The sequence below is a fragment of the Lissotriton vulgaris genome, chromosome 6, assembly GCF_964263255.1.
Source record: "Lissotriton vulgaris chromosome 6, aLisVul1.2, whole genome shotgun sequence".
NCBI lineage: Eukaryota > Metazoa > Chordata > Amphibia > Caudata > Salamandridae > Lissotriton > Lissotriton vulgaris.
This window is the reverse complement of record NC_141694.1, coordinates 26778654-26796616: the sequence shown is the minus strand read 5'-3', so window position 1 is coordinate 26796616 and position 17963 is coordinate 26778654. Positions and strand designations below refer to the sequence as shown.

General features: G+C 47.2%; 1 protein-coding gene across 1 annotated transcript in view; it reads left to right on the top strand.

Annotated features, from left to right (window-relative positions):
• Window positions 1-17745, top strand: part of LOC147706737 (uncharacterized) — a 138798-nt gene extending 121053 nt beyond the window's left edge. Inside the window, 1 exon segment of the mRNA XM_086925880.1 lies at window positions 15616-17745. Coding sequence (XP_086782006.1) covers window positions 15616-16967 — 1352 coding nt within the window. The 3' untranslated portion in view covers window positions 16968-17745.
• Window positions 17746-17963: the final 218 nt, after the last annotated feature.

The window sequence follows — 17963 nt, the reverse complement described above, 5'->3', positions numbered from 1 at the left end:
CAAACAAGCAGTGAGCATAACGCCATAAGGGGGGTGTATACAGTAAACTTTAGTATCCGGAGGAACTGAATGGTAAACAAAATTCAAACACTCAAGTCAAGTTAAAATTTGTATAGCGCGCTACTCACCCAGCGGGTCTCACGGCGCTTGGGGGAGGGGGGGAACATTATTTATCAAATATCCAAGTTTTGAGTTGTTTTCTGAAGGATAGGTGGTTCTGTGTAAGGCGGAGGTGGGTGGGGAGAGAATTCCACGTTTTGGCCGCTAAGTAGGAGAAAGATCTTCCTCCCATGGTGGATCTTTGGATGCGTGGAATCGCGGCAGGGGCTTGATTGGACGATCGTAGTTGGCGGGTGGGGGTGTAGAAGGTCAGGCGCGTGTTGAGGTATTTGGGTCCTAGGTCGTAGAGAGCTTTGTGTGCGTGGGTGAGGAGACGGAATGTTATTCTCTTGTTGATGGGGAGCCAGTGGAGGTCTCTCAGGTGATCGGATATGTGGTTGTGGCGGGGTATGTCGAGGATGAGTCGGGCAGATGCTTTCTGAATGTGTTGAAGTTTTTTCTGTAATTTGGCTGTGGTTCCGGCGTAGAGTGTGTTTCAGTAGTCTAGTCGGCTTGTGACAAGTGCATGGGTGACCGTCTTTCTTGTTTCCGTAGGGATCCAGCGGAAGATCTTTTTGAGCATACGTAGGATATTAAAGCATGATGATGAGACGGCGTTGACTTGTCTGGTCATCGAGAGGGAGGAGTCTAGAATGAATCCTAGGTTGCGAGCCTGGTCCGTTGGTTTGGGTGCGGTGCCCAGGGCTGGTGGCCACCATGAGTCGTCCCAGGAAGAGGGGGATGATCCTAGGATGAGGACTTCCGTCTTGTCTGAATTTAGTTTTAAACGGCTGTTCTTCATCCACTCGGCTACGTTTTTCATCCCTTCGTGTAGGTTGGTTTTGGCGGTGTTTGGGTCTTTGGTGAGGGAGAGGATCAGCTGTGTGTCGCCAGCGTAGGAGATGATGTTGAGGTTGTGTTGACGTGTGATGGCTGCGAGGGAGCTCATGTAGACGTTGAAGAGGGTGGGGCTGAGCGAGGATCCTTGAGGTATGCCGCAGATGACTTCAGTGGCCTCTGATCTAAAGGGGGGGAAGGCGGACTCTCTGGGTTCTTCCGGTATGGAACGAGATGATCCAGTCCAATGCTTTTCCTTGTATTCCGACGTTGCTAAGGCGTTTTATGAGGGTGCTGTGACAGACTGTGTCGAACACTGCGGAGAGGTCCAGTAGAATGAGGGCAACTGTTTCTCAGTTGTCAAGAAGTGTTCGAATGTCGTCTGTGGCTGCGATGAGGGCGATTTCGGTGGTGTGTTTGGCTCGGAAGCCGGACTGTGATGGGTCGAGGGAGCCGTTGGACTTGAGGAAGGCGGCGAGCTGATTGTTGACGGTCTTCTCTATTACCTTGGCAGGGAAAGGGAGGAGCGAGATGGGGCGATAATTCTTAAGTTCAGTCGGGTCTGCTGTGGCTTTCTTCAGTAGAGCACTGAGTTCGGCATGTTTCCAGCTTTCTGGGAAGATGGCTGTGTTGAGGGAGCAGTTGATGATATCCCGGAGATGGGGTGCGATGGTGGAGTCGGCTTTGTTGAAGATGTGGTGAGGGCATGGGTCGGTTGGTGATCGGGAGTGAATGGAGTTCATCAAGCGGATGGTGTCCTCTGTGCTGATTGGGTCCCAGGCGTCAAGGGTGGTGGTGGTGGGTTTCAGTTCAATGGTGGTGAGGGGGGTGGACTGTTCGCCAAAGCTGTTATGTATGTCAGCGATTTTGCTGTGGAAGAACGAGGCTAGAGAGTCGCAGAGGTCTTGAGAGGGGGTGATGTCATAGGTGCCGGCGCTGGGGTTGGTAAACTCTTTGACAATGTTGAAGAGTTCCTTGCTGTTGTGGGCGTTGTTGTCGAGTCGATCCTTAAATGCTGATTTCTTGGTGGATCGGATTAGCTGATGGTGCTTACGGGTGTCGTTCTTGAGGGCGGTCATGTTTGTGGTTGGGTTTTTTCGCCAGGCTTTCTCGAGGGTGCGGCAGGTCTTTTTGGATTTCTTAAGTTCGTCATTGAACCAGGGGGCTTCTTTGATACCTGGCTTGTTGTGATTGCGCTAACGAATTAGCACCCTTGAAAAACAATGTGTGATCCATTGTGTAAGGTTGATGGCTGCTTCATTTGGGTCCAGGGATTTGGCGGGAGGGTTTTGAAAAAGCGATGTGTTGAGCTGGTCGGTGATAATTTTGTTCCAGTTTCTGCAGGGGATTTGTTGTGGTTGGTGGTGGGTCGTGGTCTTTCTGTAATTGAAGTGGACGCAGCAATGGTCCGTCCATTGGAGTTCTGTGGCGTGATTGAAGAAGATGTGCTTGCTGGAGGAGAAGATTGGGTCGAGCGTGTGACCGGCGTAGTGAGTGGGGGTGTTTACCAGTTGTTTGAGTCCGAGATTAGCGAGGTTGTCCAGAAGGGTGGTGGTGTTTCTGTCGTTGTTCTTTTCCAGGTGGAAGTTTAGGTCCCCAAGGAGAATGTAGTCCTCGGAGGGGAGGGCGTGTGGGCTGATGAAGTCGGTGATGTCTTCGCTGACATGTGCGCGGGGTCCTGGTGGTCTGTAGATGAGCGTGCCTCTGAGTGTGGTCTTAGGGTCGGTGTGAATCTGGAAGTGAAGGTGTTCGGCGGTTGTGAGGTTGTCATCGGAACTGGTCGTGGTGCGGATGGTGTTCTTATGGACGATGGCTAAGCCTCCTCCTGTTTGGTTAATGCGATCTTTTCTAATGATCTTGTAACCGTTCGGGATGGCTATGGCGATGTCGGGTGCAGGTGAGGCGTTCATCCAAGTTTCTGTAAGAAAGGCGACGTCCGGCGTATTGGTGTCTAGTAGGTTCCATAATTCAGTGGCATGTTTGTGGACAGATCAAGTGTTGAGCAGGATGCACTTCAGATGGTTGCATGGTTTTATTTGTTTATAATTGCAGATGGACATTCCACCATATATGAATAGTTGAAAGAGTTAGTACGCCTTCTATGTTAGGACGGTTAAAGACTTGTTTAATAGCTAATACAATGAGGTTGTAAAATAGACTAGCAATAATAGCTTGGGTCCGCATATAATTTTAGTGTACTGATTATATTGTGTGAGTTTCGGGCCGATATTTGTTAACCTTTTTAAAGGCATAAGGACCATCGGAGGGTGGTGGCAGTGTAATCACGTTCTGAAATTCTATACTGCAATGCAATCATATATGGAATGTTAAATGAGTAGCGAGATACACAATGGGTAGAAAATGGGGTTTTATTAAGAATTTTTGTATGTAGTAGGAAATTGCAAACGTGTTTGTCAAACAATATATCAATTATTAAAATAAGGGACCTCTGTTCTAAATAAGGTTCATAGGACAGGGCAAAATTAGAATTAGTAACATTTCCGGGCAACCTTAATAAAATTCTCACTTATCCCTGTACCTAATGGGTTTTAAATTCGAAGCTGAGAAAGTACATGATTTTGGAAATGTATTAATTCTTTATTCCGATAATTATGTACATCTTTTTTCTTAAAAAGGCCCTTATCATTGTGTACCAATTGTTATTTGATGGTTTGAAATTATTGCAACAATATAACAACCTCCGGTGGTCCATTCTGGGTTGGCTAAACATAGGTTTACTAAGACAACATATCGATGACCATAGTAATAATTTCTGAACTCCCTAATCAGCCCTCTCTCCAAGGAAAAACAAGCACTCAAAATGCAATAGGTCTCTTCTTTGATTAAGTTACAACCATTAGCTTTGCTAATGGTATTCTATAGCAAAGCAAATGGCTTTACCTTAATGAAAGGCGAGATCTATTGCATTTTTAAAGCTTGTTTATATAGCACAGATGTCAACCCACAGTGAGAAAAATATTCCTCCACTATTGTACCCCATAATTAAACTTTATGGAATGCTGCATAATTAATGATGTGCCCAAATATAGTTGACTTAACAAGAGTGGCCACGGTGGAATCCAGATAACAAACAGCAGAGGCATCTGGAGTGTTGCACACCTGTGGCCACAGTAAACAGCAGGCACACCATTGGTGCACAGGGACACGTGCTCAAGCCTATATGGATAAGTGGTCTTGCAGCATAAGACCTGAGTTCGAAAACCAGCTTTGGTAGTTGAGCAAACGACAACCGTGATGCCGGGCATTTTTCTCCATCGCAGAGCAGTGACATATTTACATCCTGAAAATATGTCTACATCAGCAGTACTTTCAGTGTAAGGTTGTAATAGGGATATTTATAGAGCAGCTGACTTTGCATCTGATGATCTGAGGTACAGTTTTGACTCGTAAAGAATCTTGAGAGCACGGGATTCTCGGCAACCCACTCAATCTCCCGTGTAAAAACATGTACTGGAGCAACAGAGGCCATCGAGGGTGGCAAGCCTTGGCAGCTGGCATGGTAGTATCGGAAAGGCTAAATGCGTAGCTACAGTTAGAGCAGCAGGTGCAGTGACACCGGTGCCAAAGCCATGAGGGGCCATTGAACCCTACCCCCTAGCAATAACCTGAGGCTGTGCCAGCTATGAATGGCTATTGCAGTATACTGAAAATGTCATGCACTTTCAGCTAGAAACCCCTTCATTACTGTTTTACTTTTACCAAGCATTTTCCTTTTATTCTGCAGCAGTTTGCAGCTACCACGGAACTCAGTACATTAACACCTACAACTAGCCATGCTGGTTAGTAGCCCTCTAAATAGATGAAGGCACAAAATAATTATTGACACATTACTCTAGTACGGTAGTGTAGTAAAGTTTGTGTGCGTTAAAAGACATGCTGTAATGCATTAATGCCCTAGCTCTAATTCTCAATCACGTAAATACACAGGGCATCACTTAAACATAAGTTAATGTAATGCAGCATCTGGGTAAACTCCAATGAAGCAACACACTTCACCCATACAATAACGAACCCTGCTCTCCCTATCTCTCTCTAATACCTTCACCTTTGTGGTCTCCATTCAACACTGCCGCCCTCTCCCCGACCCACTACCCTCCTGCCATCGATCCTGCGCACCGCACGCTCCGCCTGTCCCCATCCCTCTGCCTCCCACTATGCTGCCTCTCAGCGACATCCTTCTGCTCTCTGCCACCGTCCTGCTCGCCTCTCACTCCTGACAGGCCAGGGCAGCACCACAACACGACCACGGATGGCACAAGGCAGATGTCACGGGTAAAACACGCATGCACATGTATTTTTTAATTTTTTTAAAACAGCAAGTCGTTCAAACGTGTTCCGAGACCGTAAAATTCTTCTGGCCATGGCTGGCAGGAGCTTTTACGTAAGGAGAGAGACCACTTGGCAGCTGCGGAAGGAGACATGATAAATACATTTAAGAAAGACAACTTTCTATTTCCCAATGTGAGATTTGTTTTGAAAAGTCTGTGTCACGAGACAGGGATAAAGGACGTAGACAGCTGCTCCTTTCTTAAGGTGATTTTATTATATCTTTTTCAATATCACAGTCTTTTGGGGAATAAGGCACAGGGTGTCCTTGGTGGGGGTCCGGAGCGTCTTCTCCCACTGGGACTCCCGTTGAAGGGTATCGGCTGGCCTGTTTGATTCACGGCGACCAGCTCTCTCCGTCGTCTCCGTCGTCTCCGTTCCAGGCAGCAGGGATGTGGACAAAAGAAAAGAAAGCCTTAAGTTTCAGGCACAGTTTCTTTACGTGTTTGGCGAGAGAACCGGCTACCCAGAGGATTCCCCAGCTTCCCACCCAGGCAGGGGCGATCCTCCCTCTTCCCAGGACCCAGGAGACGTTGACGCACCTGTTGGAGCCACGTTCCTCCGTGGAAGTGGCAGGGCGCAGCGTAGGGTTAGCCTCCCGGCTCTAGTGGTCTCGTTGAGGTTCCCTCCGGGATCTGGGTCCTGTGGTCCTGGTGTCTGGGTCAGCAACTCCGGATACTTCCTGCTTCTCCGCTTCGACCTCCTCATTGGTCGTCGAGATTCTGACCTCGCTCGTCAGCGGAGGTCCCGCCTCCGGGGCTGGGTCTGCGGCTCCTTTCTGGTCAAAGTTAATTAATTAATTACTTTTTGAGCTTGTAAAGCGCACTGCTACCCGTAGGTTTCCTGGCGCTGTATAACGCTGGGGAACCCGTCCTGGCTTTCCCTGTGAGATGGTCCCTATTGGGCACCCCCAAGGTGAAACCAGGCATCCCCGGCATTGATGGGGCCGTTTGTGGAGATTAAGCAAGCTATTGCCCAGAGTTGCTGAGTGGAACCCATGGTTAGAGTGGCACCGAAGGCGAGATTTATCGAGCCCTCTGACATTGGCCCAACACCCTGCTGCGTCGGGAATTGAACCCTGGTCCCGGGCCGACCTCTGCTTCTGGGTCTGCCGCCTCTAACCAGTGAGCCACACTACTCCACTCCTCCGACAGCCACTCGAGTTCGGCCCCTGGGATTTCCACATCGTAAGGCTGAGGAGAAAAAAAGTTGGGATCATGGGGGAAGAGAATGGAGGAAGCCGGTCCGGGACGTCTGACTTCTGACACACCCTTCCCCTAGACTCGTCTCGTTTGGGGGCGAGAGGAATTCTTGAGAGAAAGTCAGCATTCGAGTTGGCAGTTCCCTTTTAGGAGGTCCGTCAGTGGGGCTGCTATGGCAGAGTAATATAATATCCAAGGAGACCCAGGAACACCCGTACATCTTTTTTTGTGCGGGGAAGAGGAGCATCTTGGATGGCTCTGATTTTTTCTTCCTGTGGAGCTATGCAACCATGCCCCAATGGGTATCCAAGATACTTTACTTGCTGGAATCCCACACAGGATTTTTTTGAGTTGATGTGCAGGCCCGCAGCTTATAGATCCCTCAGAATCAGATGACAGTGTTTCAGATGGTCTTCCCAAATAAATCACGATGTCATCCAAATAGGCTGATGAAAAAGATTTGCGTGGCTGCAAGATCCTGTTCATCAACCTCTGAAAAGTTGCGGGGGCCCCATGTAACCCGAAGGGTAACACAGTAAATTCGAAGAGGCCTTCAGGAGTCGAGAAGGCCGTTTTTTTCTGATCGCTCTCTTTTAGGGGGATCTGCCAGTACCCTTTGGTCAAATCGATTGTGGTGATATATTTGGCATTCACGAGCTTTTCCGTTAATTCATCTACACGAGGCAAAGGGTAGGCATCTAAGTCTGAGATGGAATTAACTCTGCGAAAATCTATACAGAAGCGGATAGACCCGTGAGGTTTTGGTACCAATACGATGGGAGATGACCATTCGCTTTGAGATGGGCGGATAACTCCCATGCGTAACATGCTGGCAACCTCAGCAGAGATCGCATTGCGACGAGCTGCTGGTATCGTATATGGTTTTTGTTTAATGACCTTTCCTGCTTGGGTGTTAATGGCATGCTCGACTAGAGGAGTTTTTCCTGGTAGATCGGAGAAAATGGATTGAAAGGGAACCAGGAGGGTCAATAGATCGTTAAGTTGGGAGCAGGAAAGGGTGTCATTCACAACCAGATCTTCCAGGGTGCAGGTCTCTGGATGGGTCAATTGAACGTTCTTGGGGGAGGGGGATTAGCCACTTCTTTAGGAGGTTGATGTGGAGAGTCTGTGTTCGTCCGTGCCCCATTTGTAGGCGGTAGGTTGTTCTCCCCAGAACCTCCACTACCCGAAAGGGCCCCTTCCAGTTGGTTTTGATGTTAGAAAAGGCTTTAGGAAGGCCCAATCACCCACCTGTAGGGTTCGCCATTTCTTCTCCTTATTGTAGTAGTGTTCTTGGCGTTTCTGTGCTTTCTCTAGGTTGGTATGGGCTAGATCCCATAACTTCCCTATGCGGGATTTGAGATGCTGAGAATACTTTAGGAGTTCCTGGGATGCGTTTTCCTCCTTTTCCCAAGCTTCCCTTGTCATATCCAGCAATGTCCTGGGCTGTCGTCCATATAGGAGCTCAAAAGAGGAGCACCCTAAACTGCTTTGGACTTGCCCTCTTATGAAAAAAAGGACCAGGGGCAAGAGGCGATCCCAGTCCTTCCCTTCGCTGGTCAGCATCTTCTTGAGGGTCAGTTTCAGGGAACCATTGTATCTCTCCACAAGGCCGTCTGTTTGTGGATGGTATACTGATGTTTTAAGGTGTTTTAAGTCCAACAACTTACAAACCTGAGCCACGAGTTTTGATTCAAATGGAGTCCCCTGATCTATCAGTATCTCTCGGGGAAACCCTACTCTAGAGAAGTAGACCACCAATCTGTCTCCTATGGCCTGGGTGGTGGTAGCACTTAAGGGAAAAGCCTCAGAGAATCTGGTGCTATAATCGGACTAAGACGAGTGCATAGAGAAAGCCCCTGGGCGACCGAGGGAAGGGTCCTATCAGATCCATCCCAATCCTTTCAAAGGGTTTCCCTATGATAGGCATGGTTTGAAGCGGTACAGCAGGGGGTTGATGAGCATTCTTTAGTTGACATACCGGACATTTCTGGCAGTATCTCTTTATTTGGGCGTATGTCCCAGGCCAATAGAAGTGTTGTAATATGGTCTGTGTGGTCTTGTCCGCCCCTGAGTAACCTGCCAGGAGATGGGAGTGTGCCAAGAACAGGACTTGGTCCTGGAAGTCTCGGGGTTCCAGCAATTGGAAGGGAGCACTGGCGTCGGCTACTCTATACAGGAGTCCATTACGTATTTGGAAGGAGGGATAGGTCCTCCCTGTTCAGGGTGTTGGTGTGCATGCTTCTTGCCAGGCATGACACAGGGCGGTATCATTGATCTGGGTCCAGCGAAAGCTTTTATCGGTTGCCCAGGGATCGGGGGACAAAAGGGCTGGTGTCACTCTTGTGTGTCGAGTGGGGATTTGTTTTTCAATGGAGGACATTAACAAGGCAAGGAAGTCTGGGTTGTCAGTGCCCAACAGGAGTCTCTCTGGGAGCGTGGGGACTACGCCTACAACCACAGTGGACCTAATACCGCTTTTATTCTGCAGGGAGATCTGAGCAGTGGGAAAAACGCGCACATCCCCATGTACGCACCGAATGGCTACTTGGCGTCCTGGTAAAACCTGGTGGGGTTTGACAAGGGCCTTCTGTATCACTGATTGTTTGCACCCAGAGTCTAAGAGGGAGGTTATCCAAGACCCCTCAAACAGGAGACTTCCATAATAGCTGGCTCCCATTTCGGTGGTGTACAGTAGGTCTCTGCGGGCGTAGCTCACGTCCATTGGCTCCGCTGTTCTTTTCTTAGGGCAAGCTCTAGCAATGTGGCCCCAGATACCGCAGTCGAAGCACTGGGGTCCGGGAGGGGAATAGCTCTCTGGCCATTGGGGCAGTATTTTTTTCAAAGTCTTTAATAGGCCTGAGCGGTTTTTGTGGTGTCGGTACCCCTTTGTTTCCCTTCTCTGGCTCCCAGAGAATTGTCCGGGGTTGTGCCCTGGCAAATGAGGTCGCCATTTCCACGGCTCCGTCCGCCGATAGGTTTGAATGCTGTCGCAACCACCTTTGGGTGGGAATGGGTAGGGCTTCCAGGAATTGCTCCAAGTAGATCGCGTTCATAATTTCTACCTTGTTCTTCTCCCCAGGTTTCAGCCATTTATCAGCGGCTAGCTTAAGCTTGAAGAAGATGGTTTTGGGGGTATCCCCTGGAAGGCCCTTTTCCTTGCGGAATTTTACGCGATAAGCCTCGCTATCCAGGCCAAGATGGTCAAGTATAGTAGTTTTAATTTCTTCATAGGGGGTCCCAGCCCCTGCGTTGGCCACTTGATACGCAGCCTGCGCCTCCCCCATCAGAAGGGGGGCCAGAAAGAAGGGCCATTTGGAAACCGGCGAACCCGAGGCCCGAGCGGCACGCTCAAAGTTAAGAAGGAAGGCGTCGGTGTCCTCGCCAGGGACGTACTTTTGGAGTGACACCGCGGGGCCGACTATGGATGGTCTACCGGTCCTCAATCCCAGACCGGTCGGTGGGGGTTCTTAAGCCACCTTCAGGAGAGTATCCAGCTGAGCCTTCATCATCTCTTTGAAGGTATCACGATCGGCTTGAGCCAACGTCATCTGGCGCTCTGTTGCCCATTCGAGTTTTCTCTGGTTCTCCACTATGTGTTGGATTAGAGTCTCCATGTCCGTTATGCTATGGAGTTCACAGTGCACGCATTCTCCACCATGTGTCACGAGACAGGGATAAAGGACGTAGACAGCTGCTCCTTTCTTAAGGTGATTTTATTATACCTTTTTCAATATCAGTCTTTTGGGGAATAAGGTACACAGTGTCCTTGGAGGGGGTCCGAAGCGTCTTTTCACACTGGGACTCCCGTCGAAGGGTATCAGCTGGCCTGTTTGATTCACTGCGACCGGCTCTCTCCATCGTCTCCGTTCCAGGCAGCGGGGATGTGGACAAAAGAAAGCCTTACGTTTCAGGCACAGTTTCTTAACGTGTTTGGAAGGGAGGTGAGGGATCACCCATGTCCTACGATGTGTGAAGGGGGGAACCAACACCGGGAGCAGCGAGAGAACCGGCTACCCAGAGGATTCCCTGCTTCCCCACCCAGGCAGGGGCGATCCTCCCTCTTCCCGGGACCCAGGAGACGCTGACGCACCTGTTAGAGCCACGTTCCTCCGTGGAAAGGGGGGATCATGGGGGAAGAAAATGGAGGAAGCCGGTCCGGGACGTCCGACTTCTGACAGTCTGTTATGTTTGTTTGGCAGCAAAAGACGGCACGAGATAAATATGAGCGGGGGCTTGCACAAAGAATACTGAAACCTCACCAGCACCCCCAGTACCCATGGCAGTATTCAGTGTATTCCAAACTTGCTCCAGTGGTGTACCAAAAGAAAACAAAAACACCCCCTGCATTCCGGCATGGATCTGCCCACATGCACAATGGGCTCTCCACATGTGTGCCTGTCTGCTCGTTACGTCACTGTGCAGTCTGCACTTTTCTCCGCTCCCTCCCCCTAACACTTCAAATGAGTCAAATTGGGCGGGGCTCCTCCGATCTTAAAGTATATGATTCTCCTCACATCGGCTCCTTTTCCAAACAAACAGCACAGGAGATTGTAGAAGAGATAACGACCAGGAACCGGTGCTGCTCGGCCCAGTCAGAGTTAAGTAAAAACAGTGGCAGTGGTAGAAAGAATACAAAATAACACACAGAAGAACAACCAGTTCCAACGGGAATAAATTGCCTCGCGGAAAACACGAAACTGAAACCAGCAAGCAATGGCCGGGTCACAAGCATGAAAGTGGTGAATGCGGGTCTTGTGCAGAGGAAGGAGTAGGACTGACAAACAAATGCGATGGGGGGGAGGCGGGCGAGCGAGCGAGAAGCCATCTGACTTGGGGGGGGTGAGAGGGTTTTTTTATAGGAACGGGAGGAAATTGCCTTGCAAAACTCAAACGAGCAGGCGGCGGGGACGAGCGAGAAGGCATCGGACTGCAGGGGAGAGGGTTTTTTTTATAGGAACGGGGAGAAATTGCTTCCTTAAACTGAAATGAGCAAGCAGCGGCGGGCGAGCGAAAAAGGCATCGGACTGCCGGGGGGGCGGGGGTTAAAGGAACGGGAAGAAATTGCCTCGCAAAACTGAAACGAGCAAACAGCTGTCTCTCTGAGACAGAGGGAAGGGTCTGCGTGGAAAGAGAGTCAGAGGGAAGGGGAAACAAATAGTGCTTACCCAGTAATTAAAGGCCACGGTATCATGCCGCCAGTAAAAGATCAAATCCTGATGGGCGGGGCCAAAAGGAGACCATGTTGCAACAAGGCAGGACTAAGAAGCCTCCTTTACAATCATAAGGCAGCGTTTTGCATCTAAGCTGACACTAACTAGCCAATTACAGAGATGGGTGGGGCTTTAACTCTGCTTCCGAGAGCTTTGGAATCTGTATTGATTCCAAGAAGCTCTCGGATGTGGAGGGCAGCGCATGCACGCTGCTTTCGACAGCCAAGACCAAAAAGGATAACCAGGGGAAACCAGCATTTACAAACGGTCTCGCCTTTGCAAAAGTTAGAGCCATTGGCACTGTAAATGACATTTTTTTTTATTTGTGTTGGTTTTGGGAACAGATAAATAATGGCATTGTCATTTACAATGCCAATAGCCTAATCTCTCGCAAATGCAAGACCTATTGCTTTTGCACCCACACGCAGAGAGCCACACACACACAAACAAACACACACAAACACACACACACACACACACACAGCCACACACACACACAGCCACACACACACAGCCACACACACTCAGAGCCATGTGGTGGATGTGGTGGTGGAGGACGTGGTGGTGGTGATGGTGGATGTGGATGATGTTGTGGTGAAGGTGGATGTGGTGGATGCGGCACAAGTCCAAATGTTCACTGCAGCAGTCTATATAAAACGTGGCTATTTGCCTTTTCAGGTTACCCTGGTGTACGTTGTCCACTACATCTGAGTCTAGGACAGTGCCACCACAATCACCTGGCACATGCCTATCATGCTGATGCCACCCCAGTCTAGGGTTTATGATGCTGCATCCTACCTCTGTTAAACATTCTCTTGGATTCTGATTTCCAAATTAATGCATCATAAAGAAGTTTTACTTGTGTCCACTCAAATGCACGCTTGTGCAGTCCATGTGCCAACAGTAGTAACAAAGAGCATAACAACGCCCACTTCATCTACTGACTTATCCTGGCACCACCCTTTCCCTACATCTCAACAAGGTACTAAAATATCCTCTGCAACATGCTGGGCATTGTTTTGACCCCATGATAGACTATGCTTTCAGGCCAGCCCTATTGCTCGCCATTACACCATGCCCTCTCCTCGTCAGCCCACCTCAGCTTCTCATATCTGGATATGGATACAAGCCTCCACCCAAGGCTGGCGCCGACCAACTTCCTCTGTCCACCCACCAAGCCATATTCCTAAGGACCCACTCATGATACCATTCGACCTCCTCTTCTCCACCTACCCAGGCGCTCAACAACCTATGTCTGTAAACGCTGGTGAACAATATAAGTGGGTGAGCAAAGAAAGGTTGAAGCGTGTTAAAAGCAAGTGTGTGGCTCCAGGTACCACTGAAGAACAACTGCCACTTTCTCTCTCCGTCCCTCCCTTCACCATAATGCAGCTTTGTAAACAATGATACATATTCAGCCTCCTGTTAACCGAAAGAGAGACCCTCGAATGCATTACAGGCATACATCACCTCAAAACGTGTCCTATTGCTTCTACTGAAATAACGCTTTTAAATTCAACAGCCTAATAAAGAGATAACGAGTCGAGGGATAGCAGGGCACCTGCACTTCGGTGTCATGACGTTACACAGGCTTTTCTATTTTACTGACACAACTTGGGCCTTCTCGACTCATGTTTGTACTGTGAATAACGACAGTGACGCCCACTTAATCCAAGTAGTGTGACATTAATTTTCTTTTCTGCCCGCTTTGCCCCTTTTCACAATAGATTCACATAAGGTTTAGCTAACTCGTTTCGACAATTCCCCTTCACATTTTAAAGTAGATTTAGTAAGTGATTTCTATACACTGCCAACCAGCTTTGTTGCCAGAGTGCAGCAAGGAAGCCCTCTGGGGGACAAACTATCCACAGAGCACTGCTTTTTCCTGTATCTCGAGGTTGAGGTTGCAGAGGCAAGCCTTATGAAACTAACTCGAAATAAACTTTGACTTCAATGGTTTTGAAAGGGTGCCATGGCCCTATACAGTGAAAATTGACTCCCTGCTCCCAAGTTAGGAAATAAAGAACAACCATAACTGAGGAGCAATAGGCCCCTGAGGATCCTGGGCCCTGGCCTCAATGAAGATGCTCCACTTCTGGAAGCTGAGTCCCACTCTGATTTATTTGGGGCCGGGGCCGGGGGAGGGTGAGGTGACAGGTGGGGTGGGTGTGTGTGTACACAGGAATTCGGCAGAATAGAACCGTGGTCAATCACTTCCACCAGATGCTTTGAAGGGCGCCTAGATTAAGAGGTCGCTACGGCGCCTGAAAAGTGTCTGAAAGCGCAATACAAATGTCAACTGATGTAACAGCGCCGTTTGTCAGCTCCATCTGACTTGAAACCAATTGTTGGAACACATTTTAGGGCACACTGGTGGAGCAAGGGGGCATCTTGACGGATGTCTGAAACGTCATGTGGCTGTGTGTGATGCAACGCTCGAGTATTCCTGCTAGGGGAGAAGATGGCTGATGACCATGTAGCAGTTTGCCGGAAAACAGGGCATGCCTTAAGTAAATAGAGGCGCTGAGTTCATGCGGGGTGCTTTGCGCGGCGCCGTGGATTCGAAAGCCCAGTGCTGCGCTATTTGGGATGTGTCATTAGTGAACACCAGTTTGTTGCTTGTTAAATAGAGCTTCCTGCTTCTATGCTCTCTTCGTGCGTCTCTATAGCTCTGGAAAAGCGGCTGTAGCCTGTAACTATGAAGTAGAAAAAGAGCACCCAAACGAGGATTGGTGTTTTAAACGGGTCAATGAAATGCCCGTGTTCGTTGTGCAATTGTGTTATACTGCAAACTTTTGAAAGCAACTGCGACATGTCCACGTCTCCCTGAACACCAGGGAGTTTCCGGATTAGCTTGTAAGAGCCATAACTGGAACATCAACAAGCGCTCACCATTTGTCACTAAGCCCCGTCCTTTTCAGATTGGGGGGTGGGGGGGCGTGTTTTTTAGTTTCTTTCTCCCCTCTTCTCCATTGGCTGGAATGTAAACAACAGGCGTGTTTTTGACTGTTGTTTACATTCCAGCCAATGGAGAAGAGGGTAGAAAGAAACTAAAAAAACATGCCCCCAATCTGAAAAGGGCGGGGCTTAGAGCGAAAGAATGTCGTCACTGGGACCTCTTCTCCAATGGCTGGCCGCCGTTTAGGAGGCCAGCCAATGGAGAAGAGGGGCGGGGTTAAGCTCGCTACTCAAAGACATTAAATCTCGTGAGCTCAAGTGCGCATGTGCGCACCCGACGCCATGCAAGACCTAGAAAGCTGCTGTTAAAGAGGAAAGGCATTCTAGAAGTTTGTTGTAAGCACGGCTAATTTGCCTCATGTAGCATAATGTCTCTGTTTATCCAAATTAAGACTTAATAAGTTGTTTTATTGCTTCAATGCCCTTCATATCTTTGTGATGTTTTCTAGATTTTGCTAAGCTCGACTCATACATGCAGTCAATTACTGTTTGTGTTTTCATGTAGGTTATTACATTTAAGGCATATGTTTTAATTCTTGTGAAATTCTTTTTTTCTCCTAATCCAACAGGTGCCTGGCCTACAGCAAGAAAGGAAAAAATAATGTTCTCTTTGGATGCCTTTTGTCATTGGGAAAAAAAAGAGCAGCTGCAGCTTGTACAGAGGATCAACTTTCAATTGCAGTAATATTCAAAGAAAACATCCTTCTTAGATACTCTTAGATCAGAATGTGATTTCAAGAAAACAAACACATTTAAAAGGTGCCTGGCTTCTTTTAGTCACATTTATCTGTTTGAGCAGGTAAATGTGCACAAACTGGAAAGACTTTAAGAAATTAAATGAGCAAAGATTTTCTTCATAGCAACCTTTAATATGACATTGTATATGTAATGAACGCGATCACACTTTAAAATGGAGCAACGTCTTGTACCACATCAAAGAACTTGCACTGATAGGCAACCATATAAATGTACTGAGTGTGGCAAGGGTTTTAGGACAAAAAGATACGTAATCGTACATCAAAGAATCCACCGAGGGGAAAAACCTTATAATTGTACTGAATGTGGCAGGGCTTTTAGGACAAGTGGGGAAGTACTAGTACATCAGAGACTCCACTTTGAAGAAAGGCCGTTTAAATGTACAGATTGTGACAAGGCTTTCAAGATAAAACAATTGCTGATGCTACACCTGAGAACCCACACTTTAGAAAAACCTTATAAATGTACTGAATGTTACAGGGGTTTTAGATCCAACCAGCACCTAAAGGTACATCGTGCAACTCACTCCATGAAAAGACCATATGAATGTACTGAATGTGACAAGGCTTTCAAGACCAAACGAGTGCTGATGCTACATCAGAGAATTCACACTGGTGAAAAACCACATCAATGTGGCAAATGTGATAAGGCTTTTAAATCGAAGGAACAGCTAATGCTACATGATAGAAATCACACTGGTGAGAAACCATACAAATGTCTGATGTGTGGTAAGGGATTCAAAACAAGAGCTGAACAATCACTTCATCAGAGAACCCACACTGGTGAAAAACCCTATAACTGTCCTGAATGTGACAGAGCTTGTATATCAAAAGGTGCATTAATAAGGCATCAGAGAGCCCACTCTGACGAAAGACCCCATACCTGTATTGAATGTGATAAAGCTTTCAAAACAAAAGTACAACTAATACAACACCAGAAAATTCACACTGGGGAAAAACCATTTAAGTGTACTGAATGCAACAAGGCTTTTGTAACAAACGGACAACTAATTGTACATGTAACAACTCATTCTAGTGAAAGACCATATAAATGCCCTGGATGTGAAAAGGCTTTCAAATTGAAGAAACACCTTCAGTACCATCAAACTACCCACTCCGGTGAAAAGCCATTTAAATGCATTGAATGTGAGAAGACTTTCAAATCAAGAGACTGGCTGATGCTGCATCAGAGAATCCACACTGGGGAAAAGCCATTCACATGTACAGAATGTTACAAAGCTTTCATAAGCAAAGCACATTTAAATCTACATCAAAAAACCCATACCGGTGAAAAACATTTTAAATGTTCTGAATGTGGCAAGGCTTTCCCGACAAAGCATGCGCTAATAGCACACCAGAGAACCCACACTGGTGAAAGACCATTTAAATGTCCTGAATGTGAAAAAACTTTTAGACATAAGCAAGGCCTTCAGTACCATCAAAATACCCACTCTAGAGAGAGTTCCTACACATGTAAGGAATGTGACAAGACTTTCAAGGGGAAAGCATGGCTGGAGAAACATCTCAGAAAACACGGTGCTGAAAGACCATATTAAAGTACTGCATATGAACAGGCATTCTGATCAAAAGGAGCGTTAATGCTACATTGGTTAATACAATCTAGTACATAATGATTGAGTAACTGTTTGCTATTAACAGTGATACAGAACATGCACCATAGAAAAGAAAAACTACAGAAGAGTAAAATGAATAGGGAAGTGTCTGTAACCGGAGGTAACAAAGTCCTGAGAATCTGCTCCCCATCCCTATTCTAGCCTGTAACCTCCGATTCGAATTGTGCCCACAAGTAAATGAAAACAGTTGGATATGAAACTCATTAAATTAGTGCATGGTCACAGGTACAGCTTTTTAAACAACAATATGCCAGAGATTATGTATTGTGAGAGATGGAAGAAGCATGGACATTACTAAAATTGACTACAGTACTAGGTCTATGGACAGCTAATTGTATCCAAGGAAACTAATGTACTGAAGCTACTGTAATTATTTTTTTTCTCCAAAAAGAACTAGTATGTCCGTTAACCAACAGCACAGGTGTCCTTCAATATGAAAAGCACAAGAAAAACGGGCTACAGAAGCAGAAAAAGTGACTGTTAAAATGTTAGAAAATGCAGCTATGGAAAAGACATGAAAACCCGGAAAGTTTGTGATTATCAAGACCTGTTAGCTATCCCACATTGACCAGAAATATACACATCATTGCTATTTGGTGAAAAACTACGATCCTTGTACAGAGAATTGTAATTATTGCATAGGTCACACAAATAGGAAAAATATGTAAATCAAATAAATGCATAAAGGAGTGGAAAAGCACACTTTTTATGTCACATATGATTGAGATTTAATGTACATAAGTGTTAGTTTTAGGTTTCCAGCACTTATAACTTGAAATAGCTTTCCCAGCAAAGTAACCATGAACTAACTAAACACTTGCACAGACTGCCCCATCACCCCATGCTTCTCTCACCTAGAATCCCTTTAAATTTTGCTTCACAATAGTTTCTGTGTTTTGTCCCATCGTTCGCATCAGT